We start from the raw sequence: 25,219 nt of genomic DNA on the forward strand, positions 1-25,219 counted from the left end.
ATTTGTTTATCTATTTGTTGTTTTTGGAAAATAACATAACTGCCATAAAATGCAACACATTTGGCATCAATTTACTAAAATACAAAAACCTTTGACATTGATAGTTTTCATAAAAGTTTCGTTTTCAAAAAAAGTTGAAATAAATAAATAAATTAAAATAACAGCCTTTGAATAATCTCCTTGTAAATACACAATCAAGTTCGCTATATTAAATATAGCCATCTTTTTATTTTATTACATTATAAGAAAAATAAATAAATAAATTTTTATGTACTTTTATGTTTTTTAGATTTATTCCTTTTATTTCTCCGTATGATCAAAAATTCCTAAACTTAAAACTCCAGCTAAGCAATTTTTTTTCAAAATTTCATTGTTACCAACCAATTGCAGAGGAGAGGAGAGGTGATTACACATGGGTTTATTAGTGGAAATTTTATAACTATGTGGGTCTTTTTTTGCCTCATTTTTCAAGGTTCCGATAAATTGAGACTTTTAAGATGACAAAAAAAAAAAAAAAAAAAAAAAACGTTTTCAGCTTCTAAGCATGGATCACACATTTTTTCAACTTTTGACTTTGTTATTTTGGTCTTAGTTATTCCGGTCAAAATGTTGGACTAAAGAAGCTAAACCACATAATTTGACACCATTTAATATAAGGCTTTAGATGATAAGATAAAGAAGTCATAAGCTTTGAATCACATTTTCTATGTTAATCTAGAAAAAGATGAGGTTGATAAGAACTGGAAACCATATACAGTAAAAAAATAATAATAATAATAATAATTTTGAGGATTGGTGAGAGGTTTAAGGAGTTAGCATAGCATGAATCAAGTGTTAGTACTTGAAGCCCGTTTGCACACGCTTCAAGTGGCGTCGGGCTCGCCGCTGCTGTTCAGAAAGTGGGGGACGCCGATTTTGATCCTGCCAATTTTTTCATAAAAAATAAATAAATAAATAAATATAAAAGGGTATTTTAGTAGAAGTATAATGGGAGGAATAGGAATTATTTATATAATAAAAGCAGTAAGCAGCGTACTCCAATTTCTGTTTCGGTGCTGCAATTTACACATCTAACTTTTGGTGCCCCGTACGGGTACATTAGCAGCACGTCACAACCTCCACATATCACTTGCCCTACTTCATGTTCTGCCAAACAAACAACAACATATTAATATTAATAAACTCTTGCTCTCTCTACATTCAAAAAAACAATCACTTAAGATGGCAGAGAAAATGAAAAAAGAAAAGAAATTGAGTTATATCAATTAAGGGGAAAATGGAGGGAGGTACGGACCTTCGAGGACGTAATTTTCTTCCAAACAGCATCCACACTCGACATAGCGAGCACCTTTTGGATAGCTGAGTAATCGTCGACAGGAACCACACACCATTTGCCCCATTTCTTCTTGCACATTATCAAATCAAATCAACCACTGATTTTGAAAGTGTGTTTCCTAATATAGAAACTTAATGCAATTTACCATTCTAAAAACTAAAAGATAACTATAAAAAAAGACCAAATAACTCACCAGGAATATGATTATTTGTTTTTTTTGTTGTTGTGGATGGGGGCTGTTGTCTTGAAGGTGGTTGTGGTTCTACAACAACAACAGCCTCCACATTCTTTTGTCTTTGTTCAAACTCCATTCCCATTCTTTCACCTTAACAACATGTTTCATGTTTTAGCTTTTTCTGAATTTAAATGCATTGACATTGAATAAAACATTTTCAAAGCTTGCCTATTGAATGAGGAGGCTGTGGAGTTGAACTTGAACCCCAACCTGGAGGGAGCCCTTGCCCTTGCCCTTGCCCATCTTCATCTTGTTGTTGTTGTTGATCATCCTCAATCTTCGACTCTAATCATATCATATCAGATGTCAGCCAGTTAGTGAACAAGCTAGATCTAGGTAGATAATTACTTATAATCAATCATGATTCGGACAAACACCAGAATTCAACCATTATCAATTATGTCTGACGCTGACCTGATGGAGGAGTACACTTGGAATCCCATCCAGGTGGCGGTCCTTCGTCTGCTTCTGAGTCTTGTTCTTCCACTTTTATAGCTGACTTCTCACACCCTATGTATATTATTTATATTAGAAAGCCAATGCCAAGCCAACAAATAATTATGATTTAAGATTCACCTGAGGGAGCTACTTCAAGTGCTGGAGCTGGACTATCATGTGGTTGTTGGGGTTGGGGCCCATCTCCATTCTGAGCATCGTGTTGAATCTCCTCCGTTGTCTTTATATCTGATATGATATCTATCTCTCTAGTAGTTAGTTAGGACATATAGTTACAAGATAAGATAAAAGGATAAGAGTGTCTATCTGACCTGTTGATTCGGATTGGGGCTGACACTTGGAATCCCATCCAGGTGGAGGTCCTTCGTCTTCTTCTGAGTCTTGTTCTTCCACTTTCACATCTGAGATGAGTTTTTTCTTACTTACATATCATGAATCATGAATGATGCCATGGTTATCATAATTCCTTTAAATGAATCTCAGTTGCATTACTATGATAATAACAACCTGACAGAACTAGTTCTGGTTGGACTTGGGGAGTAGGATGTTGTCCATTCCAGGCATCTTGTTGCATATCTGAGATATGTCTTCTGCTTGTTAGGATATATCATAATTCATAATCATGTCTTCCACAACAATAAAAAAAGCTCTACAAGAAATTAGGCCCACAGAACATAGCAGGTTGTACTGTGTTTGGCAATGCCAATGCCACCCGAAAAAGGTGAGATGTGCAAAAGACGTGAATGCCCCCATCCCATCATCATCGTTTTTTGACAATCTTACACATGTTCAGTAGCAGTACAAATTAACAAAATCAGAGGGTTTAACTTTATTTTATTGAGTGGCCTTTTGGGACGTCTCATGTATTTTCAAGGAACTGACATGTCCAAGGATACTCTTAGGGTCTGTTTGATGTAATTACCAAGGAATGGAATGAAAAACATAATAGAATGAGCAAGGTAATGGAATTAATCATTACATTCCCTTGTCATGTTTGGTTGGTTGGCTCAAAGGAATGGAATGGGTCATTCATACATAATGTTTGTTATTAATAAATAAATAAACTAACTAGAGTAAAATTGATAAATAAAGAAAAGAATGTTATTTTATATTAAAAATAATAATTAAATAAAAGATAAATCGTTAAATAAATTGCATATAAGCATATTTTATTTCATTTAAAATAAATATTACATATTTTGAAATTAGTTTAAAAAGAATTATCTATCTATGATCTAAAAAAGATATAAAATATAAAGAACTAGATACCATCAGGTTGTAAGATATAATTATAATACAAAATACTTTTTATTTATTTTATAAAAATAAAAGAAATTGTTAATTGAAGTTTTGAAATTTTTTAAAAAGATTAATATTTATTGAAAATTAGATGAATAAAAATATTTCATAATTAGGGCTTTTGACATAGAAGTCCTTAAGTTTAGCAAGTTTTGTCGGTTTTGTCCCTGTGACAATTTTTTTTGTTCGTTAATGCCCAAAGTTTGTCATGTTTTTTTTCCCTTCTTACCTCTAATAGCAGGTTTCCAGGCACAAAACCAACAAAATTTGACAAACCTAAGGACTTTCATGTCAAATTTGATGAACTTAAGGGCATTCATGTCGAATTTGATAAACATACTAAGGGTAAAAACATAAAAGATTATATAATTAACCAAAAAAGATTTGTCTGTTTGACCTGTTGATTTGGGTTGGGGTTGACCCTTGGAATCCCATCCAGGTGGAGGACCTTCATCTTCTTCTGAGTCTTGTTTTTCCACCTTCATATCTGAGATCATGAAACTTATTTACATATTCTGATTCAAAAACTGAACATAACTAGAATTATAAAAGATTATGACAATTCCTTGAAATGAATCTCAGTTATGTTGCTATGATAATAACAAGATGTTTCACCTGATGGAACTAGAACTAGTTGTGGTTGGGGAGCATCTTGTTGCACTTCCTCAGTCTTCATATCTGAGACATGTCTTCTGCTTGTTAGGATACATCATAATCATATGTCTTACACAACACTCATTTCATCACAACGAGATCTAAAAAGAGTTTTTTTTTTATTTTTTATTTTTTATTTATTTATTTTTTTTTTATTGACTTTGACCTGACTGAGTAATTGTTGGAGTTGGAAATGGCATTTGTAATTCAGGTTCAGGCTGACACTTGGAATCCCATCCAGGTGGAGGTCCTTCGTCTTCTTCTGAATCTTGTTCTTCCACCTTCATATCTGAGTTCACTTCTCACATATTACTTCTTTAGGATTATGATTCTTTACATATTCTCATTCAAAAACTGAGCATAACTAGTAATAAAGGGTTATGCTCCTTCCTTCAAATCAATCTCAGTTACTACAATAATAATGATAAAAGGTTTCACCTGATGGAACTAGTTCCGGTGCAGCAGTAACACCATTCCCATTCCTGACATCTTCTTGCAAGTCCTCCGTCTTTATATCTGCTTGTTAGGATACATGTTAACATCTAAAACTGAAGGGTAATTTCGGAAGACTAACTTTAGATGTATTATTATTTCAAGTTGGGCATCATTAAACTTGTTGGTGACCTATTAACTATGCCAAGCATCAAGTTTTACAGGTAAACTTTGTGACATGGCAGTGTTGATCCATCATATGTGGCAAAACCATCCACCTTGTCTTCCACATGGCTTTTTTATATATATATATATATATATATATATATATATATATATTTCCTTTACATTTCTTATATGTACTTATTGTTTTATGTGTGAGCCCCACCAAACACCACTGCATTCAAATTCAATAACTAAAATTCAAGAGATAGGAAAAGTAAGTCTGCATGAACATTCAATTGGCATCATGTACATGTATTTATTAATCACAATCATAAAACATTATAATTAACTAGAAAGAGATCTCTGTTTGACCTGATTGAGTAATTTGTGGATATGCCACTTGTAATTCAGTTTCGGGCAGACACTTGGAATCCCATCCAGGTGGAGGTCCTTCATCCTCTGAGTCTTCTTCCACCTTCATATCTGAGTGTTTACATATCATAAAACTTATTAGGGTTATGATTGTTTAAAAATTTTCATTCCCAAATGAGCATAACTAGCATTAAAAGTTTATGATCATTCCTTTAAATGAATCTCACTTATATTACAAATATAACAAAAGATTTCACCTGAAGCAATTAGTTCTGGTGCAGCATCCTCTCCATTCCGGTCATCTTGTTGCACATCCTCCATCTTTATATCTGATATGTCTGATCATTAGGAATTAGGATACATGCCTTACCAAAAAAACAGGTTTACATAACACTCATTTCATCACAACAAATAGGGTCCACATTAAAATCTCAAAGGAACTTAAAGAAAACCCATACATTAAAAGGGGTTGTGGTCAGTGGTCACCTAGGTGATGTGGTGCTAATTGGTAAATCATCCTATATATAGTCTAAGACTCTAAGTAATCCATCAAACAACCTGAGAAATTAGATAGTAATCAAGTGATACAGATTTGATAGAAATCAAGAGAGAGAGTGGAACTAAGGCTTGAATTGAATGATTTCTCACTTTTGAGATGTGAGAATCTCTCCCATTGACAGCTTCATACAGTAAAAACATAATCCCTAATACTACCTGACCCTTTAATTTGCACACTGGCTTAGCTTCTAGAAACTAACTCTTCTAATAGACTACACCTCATGAAAGAGAGAGAGAGAGAGAGAGCTAACACCTGTTTGACTTTGACTTCTAACTAATTTAACTATTTTGACCTTCTAGAAGAAGTGAACCATATAGGAAGCTCATCATCAAGCAGCAAAACGAAACCGGTTAGGTGCTTAAACAACAGCTCAAAGAAAATCCATACATAAAAGATAAATACCTAAAAGCTAACATTTAAAAAGAGCCAGAAATCAAGCCAAAAAACAAGAAACTGGAACGCTTATTTTTATTTATACAAAAAGGGAAATCCTTGAGATTAGGTCAAATAAGGAACTTTCCCCCAAAAGCTAACCTTGTAGTTGTGAACTGCAATTAGATGATGATGATGAGAGACTCAAAGATGATCTTTGGTGATTATATCCGTCTTCTCACCCCCAATGCAAATTCCTTTTATCGTAAGATCCTTAGATTTTTTCCATTAGATTTCCCTCTTTCATCTACTATTTTCTTTCTTATTGTGAGGCATTTATAACTTAATGTGGGTATTTAATGTGATACATACATACATACATACATACATAGACGCACACATATATGTACACACACGCAAGCACACGCATGTGTGTACGATATGTTTTTTTTTAAAAGATAATAATATAATGCTTGTTGAATAGTAGTTGTAAATTAGCTAATATTAGGTGTAAACTTAATGTGTATAATTTCCTAGTTTACATAGTTCCTTAGATTAGTAAGGTAGGCTCTAGTATAACTTAAGGCTTCTTGTACTATATATCTTATAAAATACAATTACAACTTTCTCATGGTAAACATGTGGTGTTAGTGATTCAATATTCCCAGTTGTGTTGTCTTTCCAGCCATTAAGGGGACCTAGCCAAACCACATTAGCCTGCACAGAATCTATATCCGATAAAAACCCTAAAAATTCACTGATAGCTAAATGAAAAAAATACCCATTCTACTTCCAATCCTTATCTAAATTATAATTCCTTAAGCTAGTATCATTTATCTCCTTCATATATTGTCGTTGTATTGCCCTTGTCTTCTGTTTCCACTCCTAAAGATGTAGGGGAGGCTCTTATTAACATGGTTGATGAGATGAATGCATTACACTCTAATACAACTTAGGATTTGGTTCCTCTTCCTCCAGGAAAATTGACAGTGGGATATCATTGGGTTTACACTGTAAAAGTTAATCCTTAAGAAACTAAATAGTACCGACATAGAAATATAAGTTACTCTAATAATATAGTTAAATTTGTCTTAATTTACTACTGTTATCTTTTTCCTTTTCAAAATTGAAATGGAACAAAGTTTACAAGCTCGTTAAGGTACGAAATGTTCTGTTAAAGATTTCATACATAGTTAAGATGCAGGTGAATGCAAGGTTTCACAATGGCATATAGTATAAAGTGATGATGGCAGCTTAACTCACCTGATGAAATTGCTGAAACAGCTGCAGGTGTAAGCATATGCTCCACTTGTTCTTGTAGCTGATATGTGTTATCCCATCCAGGTGGAGGTCCTTCATCTTCAGAATCTTGTTGCTCCATGTTTAAATCTGAGATGTGACACATTAGTTCTTCCAAACCACAAAACACCTCAAACTTACCATGACAGATTATGAGGTCATAACTTGCAACAAAACTGGTGGAAATTAAATGATAAAACGGGTGTTTGAATATGCTGCAAAAGTGGTTATGGAAATTGCAGGTAGCAATAATCAATTTTCCTCTAGTGTTCTAATTTTCTGTTATTAGCACCAACATTATAAGATTTGGAAATGCAGTTAGAGGGATGACATATGAAAACTACTATTGAGGGTGAATTGAAGCTTACTCAACTATGGCTACCTTTTTTAATTGATTATATATGATTCTGATTATAAAGTATTTGAAAACACACACCAAACGCCCCTAATTTTCAAGTGCTTCATAAGCAATTCTTCAATTTGTTCTGAATATCAAACTACATACATCTCGAGTCACATACAAGTATATTAATCGAAGTCCCAATCAAAGGAAAAGAAAATATCAAAACACATAACCAATATAGAAACATAATTGGGGAAAAGAGGAGAAGATACCTCTAGGGGAAGACGGAAGAGGCGGAGTAGGAGGTAAAGTGGAAGCGGGTGGAAGGTCAATCATGTCCAATAACGGCGGCAACTGTGGTGATCCATCTCCATCTCCATCTTCCTCTTCATCTTCATCTTCTTCGATTTCCTCAGATTCATCTTCAGAATGATCCTTAGCCTTCAATAATTCTTTTGGTTCCTCTGACTCCAGCTTAACCTTTTTTGGTGTCGGTGGTGACGACCGCCCTGATGGAGCTCCGTCGTCTTCCTCCATTATTGTTCAATATCTGAATCGTCTGACCAGAAAGACACCACCTGTAAAGTGTATACGCCTCGAACTCTCAAGGGTCCGGAGAGTGGAGTGTGTGCAACAGCCGATGAGACCTTGGACTAAAATTAGGAGGGAGTGCACTTGCAAAATTCAAAGAGAAGTCGAAAATTGTAGAATTTTGCTATGAAATCAAATCTCTAAACAATATTATAACATAAAATAAGAACTAATTTTAGATGCATTTTTATTTTTTTGTAATGTATTTATTTTTATATTAATTTGATCTAAAATACTTTAATAAAATGGCATTTATTGGTGTACCTCGCCAATGGGTCGACTCCAACCTCGATACATAAAGATTTTTTTCCACATGTCATTCTCTCATTCAATTTATTAAATTTTATTTTGTGGTTATTTTGAATTAATTTTTTTCCACGTATCATTACAATAAATGTAGTAATAAATTGATATCAATTTCATTTCATTCACATTTTTTTCCACCAAGAACGTTTTATTAATGGATTTAGCTTCTAATTTAAAATTTCTCAAATTAAAGTTGAGAAATTTCATCAAATGACCGAAGGGAATGGGGTGTTCGAACATTTTAACCATGGAAAATAGAGTTTTGTAGAATGATCATGACTTCCCCAAAGAGGGCTCTGCAGAAGGTTTAAAACCCTCTAAGGAATGTGAATAGCAATAAGAAATTGAGGTGGCAGAGCATAAAGACAAAAAAAAAAGTATTTAAGGAGAAAAGAAAAAGAAGTGAAAAAAAAGATAAAACTATATTTTTTCAAAATTATTTTTTTGGAAGGAATAAGAGAAAAGAAAAGTGATATTCTCCTAATCTTCCTCCCAAATTGGAAAAAGATTTGAAGGGAAGTAGGCTTAAAGAAATGTTTTTTTTCCTTTCTTTCTAACTCAAGAACATCAACATTAAACTTTTTTTCTTCCATACTTTCTTCTTCATTTCTTTTCTTTACTAAAACTCGGGAACTAGGTGTATCTTTTCTTTAATAAAACTCGGGAACTAGGTGTATAGGATAATGGGACACAGGGGAGGTGTTCCCTTGTTCCCTAATCCGGTCGTTTCTTTGAATTTTGCATTATCACTTTACCTTAGATGCAAAAAGCAATCAAGCATGCCAAACTATTGAGTGGACTTGTTGCAATTGGAACGAAAATCAAAACGTGTTACTATTTTACATAGAAAAGATAGCACCTCGAACCAAAAAACAAAATAATAATGGAAATCAAATAACACTCAAAAGCTTGGAAAATATTAAAAATATACATTGGCTAAAATAACAACTTTATTCAAAGATTAGCATTATCACCCTTAAAACTTAGATACGGAAATCAACTCAAACTACAAAGTGGACTTGTTATGGCGTTGAGAATCGAAATATAGTGTTATTTTGCGTAAAACAATACAAACAAGTTCTCCAAGCCTTCTTATAACAAACAAGAAACAATTGAGTTTTAAAATTTTCATCATATACTAGTATAGTTGCTGGTTTGGTTAAATGCTATATATGAATGAGAATAGTAATTCACTATTCTCATCTATAGGTATCTCCATGGGCATTATATGCTATTGCTGTAGGTTTAGGGTTTATGTCAACTACTAAATTCATATACATTCAAGTTTCAAAAATTCAGTCAACAAACTCAAGCCTCTTTCTTCTTGCTATCCTTCACATATCTTTGGTAAGCATCCTAGGCGCAATCGCCATAGCAATCAGCTCTTGAAACAACAACTTACACGCATACGGAATATACACCTACATACATATCATAAAATATTTTACCATATACTAAAAATTAACAGGATGGGACGATAGAAGGATGGTTACATACCTGAACAATATCAGTTTTATTCTTGCAGCTTTTGCAGTCAAACGAGTTCTTTCTAAGATTGGCAGTTGCAATCAAGCCACAGCGCTCACAGACATGAACCTGATATGTGTCACTCTGATCAAAGAGCCGTTCTTTAAGGAAATGGGCCGCACCATGCGCAATCACGCAGTCGCGTTCCATTTCACCAAACCGGAGCCCACCGTCATGTGACCGACCCCCCACGGGCTGTCGGGTCAGGATCTGGATGGGACCGCGCCCACGTGAATGGATCTTGTCGTCAACCATATGTTTCAGTCTTTGGTAGTAAGTGGGCCCCATGAATATCATCGCGGTCAGGCGTCGGCCTGTGTGACCGTTGTACATGGTCTCGAACCCACGCATTTGGTAACCGCACCTGTGAAGAGCCCTGCTGATGTTATCCACCTGTCCCCATCAAAACAATATGTCAAGTCAAATGAACTAAATAAATAAAACTTAAGTTTACAAGAAACAGCAACGTACTTTCATTTGTTTGTGTATTGTAACATCCTACTTCAATTTCTTTCCATTACATCGTTGTACTTCCGATTTTGTATACTAACAGGGCATTGTACTTTCAATATATACAAACCTATAGCATCCTACTTCCATTTCTTTTCTTATCAGGACATTGTACTTTGAAAACATCAAATGAACCAAACAAATAGGTCTTAGGTTCAGAGCTTTTAGCATGATGCAACAAATAATAGGCTAAATGCAAGAAATAGCAATGTACTTTCATTTGTGCGTAACATAATTCTTTAACAAGATTGTACTTTCAATTTTATTCTTATTAAGGCATTGTACATTGTCAGTATACCCAACTATAGGCTATAGCATTGCAACTTCAACCTATTTTCTTATCATGACATTACACTTTGATAAGTCTGTTCAATTCTTGCTCTGTATTTAGATGCCACTGCGATTAACTGAATAAAATTTTCAAAATACAAGAAAAATCAATGGAAGTAGATTGCTATTTATTGAAAGTACTTACACTGACATCGGTGAAAGGAGTAGCATCTCCTTCTTTCCCCATATGTGCAGCAACTTTGCCCATAATACACTCGATGAGTTGACCAATTGTCATACGAGAAGGAATAGCATGAGGATTCACAATGATATCAGGAGTGATTCCCTCCACAGTCCATGGCATATCTTCTTGCCTGTAAGTCATCCCAACTGTTCCCTTTTGACCATGTCTGCTGCTAAACTTATCTCCAATCTGTGGTATCCTCACTGACCTCACCCTCACTTTCACAAACCTCAACCCATAAGCATTTGTTGTCAACAGCACCTGCAGCTCTCCACTTTCCATATTTAACATCTAATCCAACAATTCAAAAACACGGGCAGCCGGGCAGGGTACCTGATCAACCATTCCATTTTCACTGTGACGTAAGCTTGTACTGAGATCACGACGAGTGTATCTGGAGGATTGCCCTTCAGCATCATCTTGAGCAATTGGTGTTGTCTTCCCGATAATCACATCCTCACCACCAACTCGTGTCCCCTGTATTACAATGATCATATGATTTTAGTACAGATAAAAAAAAACCCTAAACCCTGAACCCTAAAAAGGCACTACTCATTGGAGGAGCGAGACCATCATCATCTAATTTATCATAAGAACCAGGTCGCATACCCTGTATAAAAAAAAAAAAAAAAAAGGTTAAAATACCAGTTTTGGAAAAGAAACGGAAACACAACGGGTTTTTTTTACCATGGTGTTAGATCTATTGGGACGACAAAAATTTTCCTTCACAAGTGTCCCCATCCTCTTCTCTTCATTCCTGTAAAAAACATGTACGTGAAGTTTTGTAGGCTATGGTCTGGAGGGAGGGTATTTGTGTCTTTTGAGCAAGTAAAGTACCTGTAAGAACGGAAGAAGAGTGATCTGAAGAAGCCACGGTCTATTGAGGACTGGTTCATGATAACAGAATCTTCTTGGTTGTATCCAGAATAACAGGCAATTGCCACAATTGCATTCTAACACAAGAGAAAAAGGGATGGTATTTTGATATGAAAATAAAGCATTTTTTATATGAATTGGAAAATGCATAATTGCATACGATGCCAGCTGGAAGCTCTCGGTAGTGCAAGTGCTCCATTGCTCGAGTAGTTACAAGTGGTTGTTGAGGATAGTAAAGAACGTAGGCCAATGTATCCTAAAAAGAAACAGAATCAATGAAAATATGATGCTCATGCTATAATAAGTAAAACAATCAAAGTACATTGCTATTTCTTGCATTTAAGAAGAAACTTGTTGCGTACCATACGGAACTGGAAGTTAGTGACATAAATCCCCATTGCTTGCTTACCCATGGCTGCTTGATACGTATTACGTGGAGACTGTTTGTTGACACATAAAACAAAATATAATAATATAATGATCCCACAACACAGCATAAGTATAATAATAGCAGTGTCAATTTAGAATTGAAATTTACCTGATTGTGGTCAGGAAATGGTATAATTGAGGCACAAACACCCAAGATTAAAGACGGATGGATTTCACAATGCGTGTAAGTGTCCGAATAAGACTCGTCTGGATTTTCCCTTGCCCTTATAAGATCCTACAAAATTACATTTTATGCAACTAATTGGTAATTTTTTACTATTCAAATCCTTCCATTTTACTTGATATCATGTATTGCTGCTTACATTAATGGTCATGGAAATCATAGTGGTCTCTTCCTCTTCCGTATCAATATACTCAATGAATCCATTTGATACAAGATCATGCCACCCACCATCTTCTGGGGTTTCCTGTGAATCAATAGACACAAACAAGATGTTATTAAGATAATACACCATAAAAAAATTTTAAAATTTACAAGACTCCACATACCCTTTGTTGGAGCTTTTGGATATCTTTCTTTTTTATTAAAAGTCTTTGTTTTTCTACAACGAAAAGCGGGCGACTGCAACGACCATAATCAGTATATATCCGAACTTCTTTTAAACGAGTATCCCGGACAACTCCAATTTCTGTGTTCATATCATCCTGGACATTTAAAACAATTCATATAAACAATATTTTACCAAACTATGCACCAAAATTTTAGTAATTTTAATCTGATAAAATTTTACTCACTCGTCTTCGCAATCTCCTCAATGTTTTCACCAACATGTCGGGATTGCGATGGATTCCCACCCACACACCATTTACAAAGATTTTTGTAGCTTGTGGGATAACAGCAGGGGAAATTTCCTAATATGGAAATAAAAGATTAGCCGATTAAAAAATAAAAAACATTATAGGAAGATATATATAATATTTCAAAAACTTGGTGATGTTTACCTCAAGATTTTCTGTACCCCATTCTTCCAAAAATTCAAGAATCGGGTATGCAGCTGACCCCACAGTTATGTAAACCATCAATGCAAGATTCTTCACCAGTCCACATGCCTAGAACAATAACCATAAACATAAGGTTACCATTTGAATTCAGATATGATCAGATCATAAGTCATAACAAAAGCAAATTACTAACCTGCCCTTCAGGGGTTTCTGCAGGACACATCATTCCCCATTGTGAGTTATGCAGCTGCCTTGGTTTTGCCAATTTTCCTATTTAAATGTAAAAACAACTACATATAAGACAAGCTAAAACAAAAAGCATCATGCACCATGGAACTAAATCTAAAGCAAGAAACAATAAAGACACAGTAATTTCATCAGACCTTTTGAGAAAAACTATAACAGAAGTTACCTTCGCGTCCTATAGGTGAATTTACTCTTCGTAAATGTGACAATGTGGATGCATATGTCAAGCGATTCAACACCTGTGAAACACCAGCCTTAGTTCCAGCTGCATTTGCTTTCCCCCAATTCCCAGTAGCAAGGGAATATTTAAGCCCGTTTGTTATTGTGTTTGCTTTAATTGCAAATCGCAGATTAATATCTTTCCCCTTGTTTACACACTGCAGATTATCGAATATAATGGATTCAAATTCAATGGCCAGATAAATAACAAGAAACAATGAAACTTGAAGAATTTGAGTTACCTTCTGAACATATACTCTTACATCTCTTGTTAACTGCCGAAAGTGCTGGCATTAACACAAGAGGTGACAACTTGTCAAATGCATATACATATGTAACATATCAATAGAATAATCCAAGAAATATAAAATATAAATTAAAACCTCACCGTTCTAAATAGGCTCCCGAGCAGTGGACAAGCAAGATCCAACCTTTTGTTTCCATAATGATCCCTATCATCCTCAGCCCTCCGACCAAGAGCACATAACAAAAGACGGTGGATAATATAACTGATGAAAGTAAAAACAAGTTACTTCTATATAAAAACAAGAAAAATACCAAAAACAATGCATGTCATATAGAAAAAAATAAGGTTTACCCAAAGTAGTATGCTTTCTTTGTTTCACAATACTCTCCAACACCCACATGAGGAAGCATTTCTTTTTGTAGAATATCACGGGCAAACCTGTGAAACAACGGATTTTGTAAAACCAGATAATATTAAAACAAATAGACAACTAAAAAATAAAATATACTTTATTCTATCCTCTTTCGTGACACCAGCACGGGCACCTCTTTTTCCAATGTAATCTAGTGCCACCTGCAAAAAAACAAAGAAAAAGAGCCATGGCTGGTAATTAATTATGAAGTTTACATTTCATTTTATCTATCAGAAACAACGATTGGAAAACTGTAAAGAAAATGAGAAAAGGGAAGAAGCATACTTGTTGATTTTGTATAACAAATGCTTCTTCTAGTGATGGTCTTAACAACTCCATCATTTGAGTGTCAGCAAAATCATAACAAATGTGTTCTAATATATCTTTATCAGCTACAAATCCCAGTGCTCGAAACACGATAATGATAGGAATCTTAGTTCGGATATAAGGAAGGGTAGCGTGGATACATTGACCCGAGGATCCCTGCAATTGTAAAAGATGCCAAGTAATCAAGAGAAAGAACAACCTACTTCATTTATCTGTGTATTATAGCATCTTACTTTCTGTTACAGCAGTATACTTTCAAAGTACAATGATGTAATAAGAAAAGATGAAAGCAGAATGCTATGATAAACAAACAAATGGAAGTACATTGCTATTTCCTCTGTCAACATATCATACCCCTTTGGCACTAGTCCGAGAAAGCATCCGGACAAACATGGTACTTGGTGACCTATTCTGAGATTCTGTCATTGACCGAACTTCTGCAACATAAGCATATGTATTCGGTTGCCTCTTCTTGAACACATACACATGATTGGTGCTCATCCTCTCTTGAGCAATTAGAACCTTTTCACTCCCATTGATAATGAAATATCCACCTTGATCATAAGGACACTCACCAAGCTCAGTCAAGTCCTTTTCTGAATTCTGATACAGTGTACAGTAACTTGATCGTAGCATTATAGGAACCTGAAATTTGTGTCATACAAATTGATTACACAACTCAACACTTGCACTTTATTGTACAAAGATTTCATTCTGCATACCTTTCCAATGAAGAGCTTATCAAAATTTTCAGTTTCTGTCACTTCTTCACCATCATGCCCTTTCATTATAGCCTTCTTTGATACATCAACAAACAAAGGTGCAGAATATGTCAGATTCCTCAGTCTTGCTGCCTTTGGAAACAATGTGGTGGTTTCACCATCGGACTCTGTCATCTTTGGCTTACTCATATAAATCTGACCAAAGCTGATCTTATAGACCATCTGCAAGCGCATAAAGAAGGATATATCAAATATTCAAATACATCACATGAATGTATGCATTTCCGTTCAGTCAAAGTGCAATTTCCTTGAAAATGCAGAATGTTTTGATACTTCAGTTGTTTTGTTTAGTATAGAATGTGAATCCCGCTCATTTAGAAGTATCGTTTCACAATAGTTCAATTGAATTCAGATCGGAGTTTAGAAGTTCTTACTGGGATACCGCTAGAGTCTTGCAAAGTATCCTTACATTTCGATAATTCAACTAGAGTATGAGTACTATTATTATCTGATTCTAGAATTCCATCCAGTCGGACAATTTCCAGTTAGATTCAGATAGTTTCGTGAATCAATCAGTTTCAAGAGGTTTAAACTGATTTTCCCTCCAAAACCAAAACTAGAGTTAAAACCCTAGAATTAAGAATGCCAAGCTTAGGTTACCACTTTCAATTTCAATCAATAATCAATTTGAACAAGCTCTTCTCCGAAACTAATATCTTAATCCTTCTGTGGAACTTTAACAATATACAGAAACAGGATCCAAAACGAACCTCTGCACAATCAGGCTGGTGCCCCGGATTGTGCTGGGATTCGCGTCGGATCTCGATATCTGCAGATTCGTCCACAATTTCTTGCATAGTACTCTGAATAAACTCATCAAATGAATCAAGTTGTTGGCGAACAAGTCCTTTTTCTTCGAAATAAGAACTGATAACTGTCCAAGCATCCTCTTGGGTTATATCTTCTTCATCATCGTTGTATCCTTGATCATGTTCTCCCTCCAAATCCATACCTAAATCTTAAGGAAAGCCTTTTATCCATATCAAATTCGAGAGGTTCGCATCACAGATTTTGAAGGAAAGCAATTTGGGGAAGCGGGAAGGTTTAGGGTCCAAGTCTTGCTGGTCGTAGCGTCAAGTTGGAGTTTTATTTATAGAATGGCGGTGTATTCAAGGGTAGATATGTAATTTACATATCCAAACTTACGGAGCATTACAAATCTAAAAGGATCGGGTACGGATGATTGTTACAAGACAACAATAACTAAAAAGTAAGGGTAGCGTGCATACTGCATAACACATTAAGAGGTAGAAAGAGAAGAAGAGAGGAAAATGTTTGATTGGTTGAATTATCCGTTCCAGCTTGTTGTCGTTACCACGAGATTTGCCTTAACAAGTTTTGGGAGTGGTGTTTTTAATGTTATCACGGCGTTATGGGCATGCTACGTCAACCTTAACGGTGTCGTGGTTACTCATATCGTTTGCTCTAACTAACCCCCAAGCTATTTCATATACCGTTTTTCTTTGCAATTAAAATTCAAATAATCAAAGTTAGATGTGGTTTTTCATTAATTGTTGTTCGGATGTATTGCTATTAAGTGCATGTTAAATGTGGTTTTTAAGATATTATAGTAAATCTGTTGTTTTGTCATTCATGTTGGTCGGTGAAGTGAATGAACTATTTGTTATTTTAATTGTTTTGTCTTTATTATTTAATATAGTCTAAGGTGCAAACTATAATTAGAAGAAAAAAGTACATTAAAATAAGTAATGTAGTTTGTTGTGACTTTCTTTATTAATTTCTTAGTATATATTAAGTAGGGTAAATGTCACTGTAGCCCAACCATGTTACATGTTATGGTTTAAAAAGGTCCCTATTGTTTTTTTTTCTTTTTGCATTTTAGGGGAACGAATTGTTAATTTACCGATTGAATTGGTCCATTTACATGTTTTAAAAGGTTACCCATACAAGTCACAATACACATAACATAGTGAGTCAACTCTGAGTCAAATCGATGGTCATATCACTGAGATGGGTCGACGTGGAATACTTTGGCCCTAAGGGTTACTACTTACTGTGGACCCTCCCTTGTGACACAAAAGGAGAGGCAAATCAGTTGAAACATTAAATCTTCATTCCCTTTTTCCACTAAACGATACTGACAATCCGACAAACATCCCTTTCATGTGAATCACGATGGCTACCCCACCACCAGTCACCCGAATCGATATCAATAAATTCAAGGGACCGTCTCAACTTTGACGATTTGCATGCTATTTTTTGTGAATGTGGATCTCAAATTGCGGAACAAAAACTTGAAGTGGAGCGTCTGAAAGAAGATATAAGTCGAGATTTTGTCATAAGCAGGGTAGACCTACTGGCATTGCATCGTCGGTTAGAGCAGACGGAGAAAAAGTTGAACTTCGTCACTGTTGGTGGCCGGATTGGTGTTTGTCATATTTGGGTTTCTGGTGGCGAAGGTTGATGTTTTGAAGAAGTGATATGTTCGTTGTTGTGGTGATTGTGTTGATCAGGCAGTATTTTGTTTGTTTTAGGGTTTATGTGTTTGTATTAGGGTTTATGTGTTTCAAATGTGTTGTTGTTCAGTTTAGTTGGTATGTTGATGTTCATTTTGTGAAAGTGAATGAAGACATGTGTATACACACGAGCAATTTTGTATAACCAATGTGTGTAATCCTCTTTTGTTAATGGAAAATATGTCGTTATTAGAATTTGATTATCTTATTTAATATATTTGTTTGGGTTGTTTAGTAGGATTTCAAAATTAAATTATGTTTTTTAAAACAATAACCCTCATAAGTATTGTTAGTTAGTGCCAAAGAGGGAGGTAATTTCGTCCTTTCACATTTTACCCTCGAGTATATACAGCACAGATGTGGCCATTTTTACCTTTATTTGCTATCTTCTTCTTGTTTCCTTTCAAGTGACCTTACTAAAATGAAGGGACCGATGAAAACGGTGGCATGCTCATGTGGATTTGATGCAATAATAAGAACGCCAACTGCTCCGTCCAACCCTGGTCGACTCTTCTATGCTTGCCTCAAAAAGGTACAATGTCAATTGCATTTTCATTCCACTATTGGCCTAGATTTACATTATCGTTTTATGGGTTTTGGTAACATACTCCGAAAACTTTTATTTTTAGGGTCCTCGTGATGGGTTTATATGTTGGGCAGATGAAGTGGAGACTACAAACACAAGTGGTGACGAACAGTTGTTTACAACTTTGGTTAGGTCAAATAAGAAGCTTCAATCGGATGTTAGGAAGCTGAAATTTGGTTATTTCTAAGTTGGGTTGTTTTCTTTGTCATATTAGTCTATAAGTTGTAATCGGTGTGTAATGGATTTTTCTTGTTATGTTTAACATTCTAATTTCATGTTTCCTGTTATGTTTAACAATGTATGTGTAATGGATTTGAAATCGTTTTTTATTTGATGAAAATGTTATTGTGTTGTGTGTACATTACACATATAGTTGTTTATCTTTGTGATATAAGTGTCCATGCAATAAGATCCAACATGTAACTTACAATACAAAACAATTGCACCCACATACAAATACAATAATATACAACATACAACAATTGTACTGGTAATGGGACCACATTATAATACAATAACATATAATAAGCTTCATATAACCATGTACGTCCATTATATTCATACATGCAAATGACAACAAACATATTAGTCTAACAACCAAGTTTCGTTCATGACATTCATCAAAGCTAAACCCAACCAACATAGCAGTCTAACAAGCAAACTTAAATCAAACATCATACAACCAGTTTTCCCTAATCAGTATCCACTGGATGTTCGCATTAATTGTCTTCTCCATTTTTTCCTTCAACCCTTTTAGCCAATTTTTTTATAATCCTCCCAGAAAGCTTCCTTTTCCATGCACCTGTTGTTTTTGCTTTCTCTTAAGCTCCTGCAGCTTCATTTGATTTTACACCACTACTTCCTCTCCCCCCCCCCTTTAACATCTTTACTACTTCATTTCTTTCTCTCCACTCTGAGTTTTTCGGGCTTATCAACTTTTTTGGGTTTCTTAACTTGAGGATATGTAACCTTGTTGCAACCAACTTGTTTACACACACTACATAGAATTTTCTTCCCTACCTTTGACACGGTGTGTCTAGTACTATTTTCATTTGGGTCCTTCTTTCTATTAACTTTTGGCCAGCCTGACATTTTTCTCCTCAAAGGTGGCAGTGGTGGTATGAAATCAGTGCATGGCCACATATTGCTACCATTCATCCCATGCATTGGATACTTGTAAGTGTTCCTGTAAGCAGCTCCAGAGAACATGGGATCCACATAACTTCCAACATCTCTGTTTAGGTAGGAGATTGTTGCAACTGAGTGCACACACCCATATCCATTTAATTGGCATACTCTACAAGAACATGTCTTCTTGTCCAAATCCAGCACAAAAGACTTTGCCAAGTTTCTTGTCTCAAACTAGTTTAAACCATTTGGTAAAACCAAGATATTGGATACAAGTTAGTCTATGTTTAGTAGTGTTGATGTTAGTCAAACAAATAATTTTTTTTACCTTTAAGCTTTTTTCAGTTGATTAAGTAATGTTGTAATTGTTGGACAAGGTTCAAATTCAGGCCATGAACTACCTTTCATGCTCAAATTAAACTGTCTTTCCATAACATACAATCTAATCTCTTCTAGCATTGTGATGATTGGTTTTTTCCTTGCATCTCTTATGGCATTGTTAAAGCTCTCTGACAATCCATTTTTTACTGCATCACACATCATGCCCTCTTGAAAGAAAGCTCTACACCATGATTGTGGGTTCTTTTCCATCAGATATGCAAAGGCTAGATGATTAAGAAATTGGATTTCCTTCATTGTCGCATTGAATAAAGGCTCGGAAAATGCCTTGCATGCCTTCCAAAACATCTTCTCATAGTGTACTCCGGAGAATCTTTTCATAAAGTTAGCAAGAATATGTCTTGCACACTGTCTGTGTTCAGCAGTAGGCAAAATCTCTTTCACAACCTCCAACAATCCCTTCACATAAAGACTTGAATTGGTAAAAAGGTACAACTAAAAATCAGTTAAAAAGATGTTGTAGCCCATTTTGATGATTGGTTTGTGCGGAATAAGAACATCTTGAGATTTAACGGTCATAAACATAAAAGAGATGAGTAATTCAATAATTTTACTAGAAAGAAAGAGATAGAATATGAAAATAAAGAACACTTGGTGGGAGAAATCCCACCATACTCTCTCTCTCTCTCACTAGAGAACTACATTTTGGTGTACATTTTTTCAATAATACATGACCATCTCTCTCTATTTATAGAGAGAGACACCTTTCAATACAAGAAAAGGAATAAAATAACCTAACTTATCACTCATAATTTATAGAGCATTTCCATGCTTCAACAATTTCTCCCTAAATGATCGCAAATGATGAACGATACATTATAAAATGATAGATTTATAAAATATAATCGAGTATAGATTTTGTGCTTACGACGCAAAATGATTTTTCAAATAATTATAATTTTATGTTAAGATAGATGTTTTCTTTTTTGTAATAATTCAATTTTTCAATAATCTTGTAAGTAGTTATCCAAAAAAGGAAGTTTTATGAATAACTTATTGTTAAATCCCAAAATCATAAATCTAGTAAAGCTACATAGAAAGTTTGTTTATATGTATTTTCATGATTCAAAAATTCATTATAAAATAAATTCATTTATAAAATATAATCGAGTATATATTTTTCGCTTATGAATCAAAATGATTTTCAAACAATTATAATTTTATGTTTAGGTAGATGTTTTTTTATATTTATATAGCATTATTTAACTAATTTATAATATTATTAAAAAGAATGTTGAAAAGCCATAATGTGATGAAAGGAAAAATATTTCATTTATAGTATGATGATATGATATGACTAGCAAAACTTTTATTAAAATTTTGAAAACAGTAGGTAGGTGAAATAATCCGCATGTTAGAGGTGTAATTAGAAAAACTCATATATGAAAGAGTAGCTTTCGCCACTATTATATACATGTAGTAATAATTAATCATTTAATATAACAACTATCATTTCATAGAAAAATGTTATATAACATGTTTAAAAGTTACATAAGTGAAAAAGGATACATGGGTAGTAAACCATTTTAATGGCTTGCGTTTTATAAATTAGTGACATGATAAAAACAACTTATATTATTTTACAAATAATATAATTGTATTTTATCATTAATATGATATATGTAGTTAGTGTATTATATCATAATTTGTGTAACATCCATAAAAATCATGCCAAATTTAAACTTTTTAAAACATTTCAAAACCAATGATTATTACAAAACTTGTTTTCAAAATAGTTCAATGTCAGAGTATCCCAAAATCAAATCATAAACAATATGAGGTGTACGATCACGTCTTCGTCTTCCCGCGATCATCAGAAGTACCTGAAACAAAATCAACAACTGTAAGCCCGAAGCTTAGTGAGTTCCCCCAATATACCCATACACACATCAACATATACATAAACACAAACAACATACTATGGGTCCAGTCAACCATCGGGTTGGAATACCCCAAGCCCTCAACCATCGGGTTGGAATGCCAACATACTATGGGTCCAGTCATCCTCGGGATGGAATACCCCAGGCCCACAACCATCGGGTTGGAATGCCCTCATACTACGAGTCCAATCATCCTCGGGATGGAATACTCACGGCCCACAACCATCAGGTTGAAATGCCCAAGTCTGTTGGCTCTCGCACAAAGCAGATGAGCCTCAACCACCAATCAAACATGTGCACATATATCAGATAATCACATAACAGTATATAGACAGACAAACCGATCTAACAGATCATACTAGCATAACATCATCATATCTATCAGGATACTGATCTAACAGATCATAGCAACATAATACCATCCTATCTACCAGAATACTGATTTTACAGATCATAGCAACATAATACCATCCTATCTACCAGGATACTGATCTAATAGCCCATACTAGCATAACATATCAGGATAACAATCCAAATGGGCCGGCCTTGGTGCCTTAGACCCTTGAGTACAGTGAGGAAACTCACCTCACATATATCGAACTGTAGTGATAATGCAAAACTCTCGAATCGCAGCCACAAACTCAACCACCTATCACCACCATAGGACCAAGTCCATCAGAATCCCAATTTACCAAAATACCCTCAAAAGTCCAACTGGTCAACCCTTAGTCAAGGTCAAAGGTCAAAGTCAACGGTCCATGTTGACCCGACTCGTCGAGTGCAGCTAGCAACTCGTCGAGTTCCTTAAGAACTTCGAAAGTCATGAAACCCTAACTGACTCGCCGAGTTTTCAAACAACTCATCGAGTCTATGCGTGTCCAGAGGTCGGGGAAAACCCTTTCTGACTCGTCGAGTCCCCTTACTTACTCGCCGAGTCCATGTAGAACCCAACCATGGTCACTCTTCATCGGACTCGCCGAGTCGTCTATGCGACTCGTCGAGTTCATGCAGTCCATTCCTTATACATATGTTTTTAAGCCACCTCAAAGCTCCATATTGCAGATCCAACCTCCTAGGGCATGGTTTCCATGTAAAGTTGCAAACTTTACGTACATGCATGGTCCTAAATGCCAAAACTAGACTAAGGGAAATGTTAACTCAAAGGGAAGGACCCAAGCTTGCTAAATCTCATAACTTTATGGCTATAGGGACCAAGGGGAGTCCAGATCTGATGTTACAACTTTGGATCTTAACCCAATACCCGAAATGACTTCCAAATATCCTAAAGATGACAGTAAACTTAGGCATGAAGAGATCTAATCAAAGATAAGCCAAGGCAACGACTTTATACCTCCAAAATGATGCCAAGATGAAGTAGAGTCAGATCCACAAGCTCCTCTTTGCTCCAAGCTTCTTATACTTCACACCTGGGAGTCGGGGTGTTACAATTCTCCCCCACTTGAACTAGACTTTGTCCTCGAAGTCTGCTGCGGCGAACAATCCTGTATAGTGTTCCCGCATCTCTGCCTCCGGTTCCCACGTCCACTCGGATCCCCTCTTGTTTTCCCACTACACCTTTACCAAAGGTACTTCCTTGTTCCGTAGAACCTTCACCTTCCTCTCAAGAACAGCCACCGGCCTCTCCACGTAATTCAGACGCTCATCGACCTGAATATCATCTAATAACACTACTGTCTCCTCGTCCAGAATGCACTTCCGCAACTGTGAAACATGGAAAGTGATGTGGATCTGACTAAGCTCCTCAGGGAGATCTAATCTGTACGCCACCTTGCCAACCCTGGAAGCGATCCTGAATGGTCTGATATATCGGGGACCCAATTTTCCCCTCTTCCTGAAGCGAATCACACCCTTCCAGAGCGAGACCTTCAGGAGTACCATGTCACCGACCTGGAACTCTAACTCAGATCGGCGCCGGTCGGCATAACTCTTCTGCCAACTCTGTGCGGTCTGCAGTCGCTGTATAATCTGCTGAATCATCTTGGTAGTCTGTAGGACTACCTTAGTCCGACCCATCACCCTGTGACCAACCTCGCCTCCAACAGACTGGGGTGCGGCATCTCCATCCATACAACATCTCATAAGGTGGAGCACCAATGCTGGAGTGAAAGTTGTTGTTATATGAGAGCTGTGAAAGGGGTAGGTAGGAGTCCGAACTCCAACCGAAGTCAATAACATAGGCTCTCAACATATCCTCGAGAGTCTGTATGGTCCGCTCACTCTGGCCGTCAGTCTGTGGATGATAGGTTGTACTGAAGTGCAGCCGCGTGCCCAGCTCCTCGTGGAACTTCTGCCAGAAACGAGAAGTGAACCAAACATCACGGTCTGAAACGATAGAGACCGGAACCCCGTGGCGAGCGACAATATCGTGTATATACACATTGGCCAGCTTCTCGGCCGATGATCTCTCCCGAATAGGCAGAAAGTGAACACTCTTAGTCAATCGATCCACGATGACCCATATAGCGTCGAACCCCTTTGTCTTCCTCGGTAATTTGGTGATGAAGTCCATCGTGATCTGCTCCCATTTCCACATGGGAATCTCTAGAGGCTGCAGCTTGCCATGCGGCCTCTGGTGCTCGGCCTTGACCATCCTACAGGTCATGCACCTCTCCACGTACCAAGCGATTTCTCACTTCATGCACGGCCACCAATAACTCAATTGCAAATCCCAGTACATCTTGGTGGCCCCCAGGTGAATAGAGAAGCGAGACTTATGAGCCTCCTCCAAAATAGTCTGTCTGACCCCACCAGACATCGGAACCTAGACCCGACCGCAACGGGTCAATAATATCCGGATATCCTGAAAAAAACGGGTGTTCTCACCTCTAATCCTCTCAAGCTTCCAGTTCTCCTGACGCATACCCTCTTCGTGGGCTTCCCTGATCAAGCCCACAAGTGGAGAATCCACTGAAATCCTCATGCACGTCACTGGAGTGGATGATCCAGCTGACTTGCGGCTTAGAGCGTCCGCAACCACGTTCGCTTTACCTGGGTGGTAAAGGATCTCACAGTTGTAGTCATTGACTACATCCAGCCATCTGCGCTGTCTCATGTTTAGGTTTGGCTGATCCATGATGTGTCTCAGGATCTTGTGGTTCGTGTATATGGTACAGCGGACCCCATAGAGGTAATGTCTCCAAATCTTGAGAGCGAATACCACTGCTCCCAACTCCAGATCATGAGTAGGGTATCTCGTCTCATGCGGCTGCAACTGCCGCGATGCGTAGGCTATCACCCATCCTCTTTGCATGAGGACT

General features: G+C 36.2%; 1 protein-coding gene and 1 pseudogene across 7 annotated transcripts; both read right to left on the minus strand.

Annotated features, from left to right (window-relative positions):
* Positions 1–636: 636 nt before the first annotated feature.
* Positions 637–8,229, minus strand: LOC145125862 (uncharacterized). Of its 6 annotated transcripts, none has more exons than XM_079061267.1 (17): positions 7,795–8,227; positions 7,144–7,269; positions 5,207–5,278; positions 4,950–5,060; positions 4,419–4,496; positions 4,147–4,278; positions 3,942–4,004; positions 3,724–3,813; positions 2,535–2,603; positions 2,339–2,428; positions 2,148–2,267; positions 1,986–2,081; positions 1,740–1,856; positions 1,530–1,661; positions 1,295–1,405; positions 1,037–1,146; positions 637–921 (listed from the first exon to the last, which is right to left on the minus strand). In XM_079061267.1, the coding sequence occupies exons 1-17, from the start codon at positions 8,057–8,059 to the stop codon at positions 835–837; spliced, it is 1,869 nt and encodes a 622-aa protein (XP_078917393.1). In that variant the 5' UTR covers positions 8,060–8,227; the 3' UTR covers positions 637–834. The 6 variants fall into 6 exon arrangements, with proteins under 6 accessions (XP_078917393.1, XP_078917392.1, XP_078917394.1 ...); XM_079061266.1 differs by having other exon boundaries at positions 4,147–4,269; positions 5,207–5,287; XM_079061268.1 differs by having other exon boundaries at positions 2,148–2,255; positions 5,207–5,287.
* A 1,302-nt stretch (positions 8,230–9,531) lies between these two features.
* LOC145123333 (DNA-directed RNA polymerase II subunit RPB2-like) lies at positions 9,532–16,514 on the minus strand (annotated as a pseudogene). The gene is made up of 24 exons (XR_013715102.1): positions 16,182–16,514; positions 15,412–15,633; positions 15,044–15,334; positions 14,648–14,845; positions 14,459–14,523; positions 14,302–14,388; positions 14,092–14,212; positions 13,946–13,990; positions 13,651–13,861; positions 13,432–13,508; positions 13,239–13,346; positions 13,032–13,148; positions 12,786–12,941; positions 12,599–12,703; positions 12,385–12,510; positions 12,209–12,286; positions 12,007–12,102; positions 11,808–11,923; positions 11,658–11,727; positions 11,518–11,580; positions 11,304–11,447; positions 10,932–11,231; positions 9,917–10,339; positions 9,532–9,840 (listed from the first exon to the last, which is right to left on the minus strand). The product of XR_013715102.1 is annotated as a DNA-directed RNA polymerase II subunit RPB2-like (transcript).
* Between the last annotated feature and the right edge of the window lie 8,705 nt (positions 16,515–25,219).

This window comes from Lactuca virosa, chromosome 7 (genome assembly GCF_052849685.1).
Source record: "Lactuca virosa cultivar CGN04683 chromosome 7, Lactuca_virosa_CGN04683_v6, whole genome shotgun sequence".
Classification (NCBI taxonomy): Eukaryota; Viridiplantae; Streptophyta; class Magnoliopsida; order Asterales; family Asteraceae; genus Lactuca; species Lactuca virosa.

Excerpts from the sequence above, each read along its gene's own strand:
- LOC145125862 (XM_079061264.1), bottom strand. The coding sequence starts at position 8,059 with ATGGAGGAAGACGACGGAGCTCCATCAGGGCGGTCGTCACCACCGACA. Across the intron at positions 5,061-5,206 it reads ACCAGAACTAATTGCTTCAG|ATATGAAGGTGGAAGAAGAC; the intron begins GTGAAATCTTTT and ends GTAAACACTCAG. Across the intron at positions 1,662-1,739 it reads ACAGCCTCCTCATTCAATAG|GTGAAAGAATGGGAATGGAG; the intron begins GCAAGCTTTGAA and ends CATGTTGTTAAG.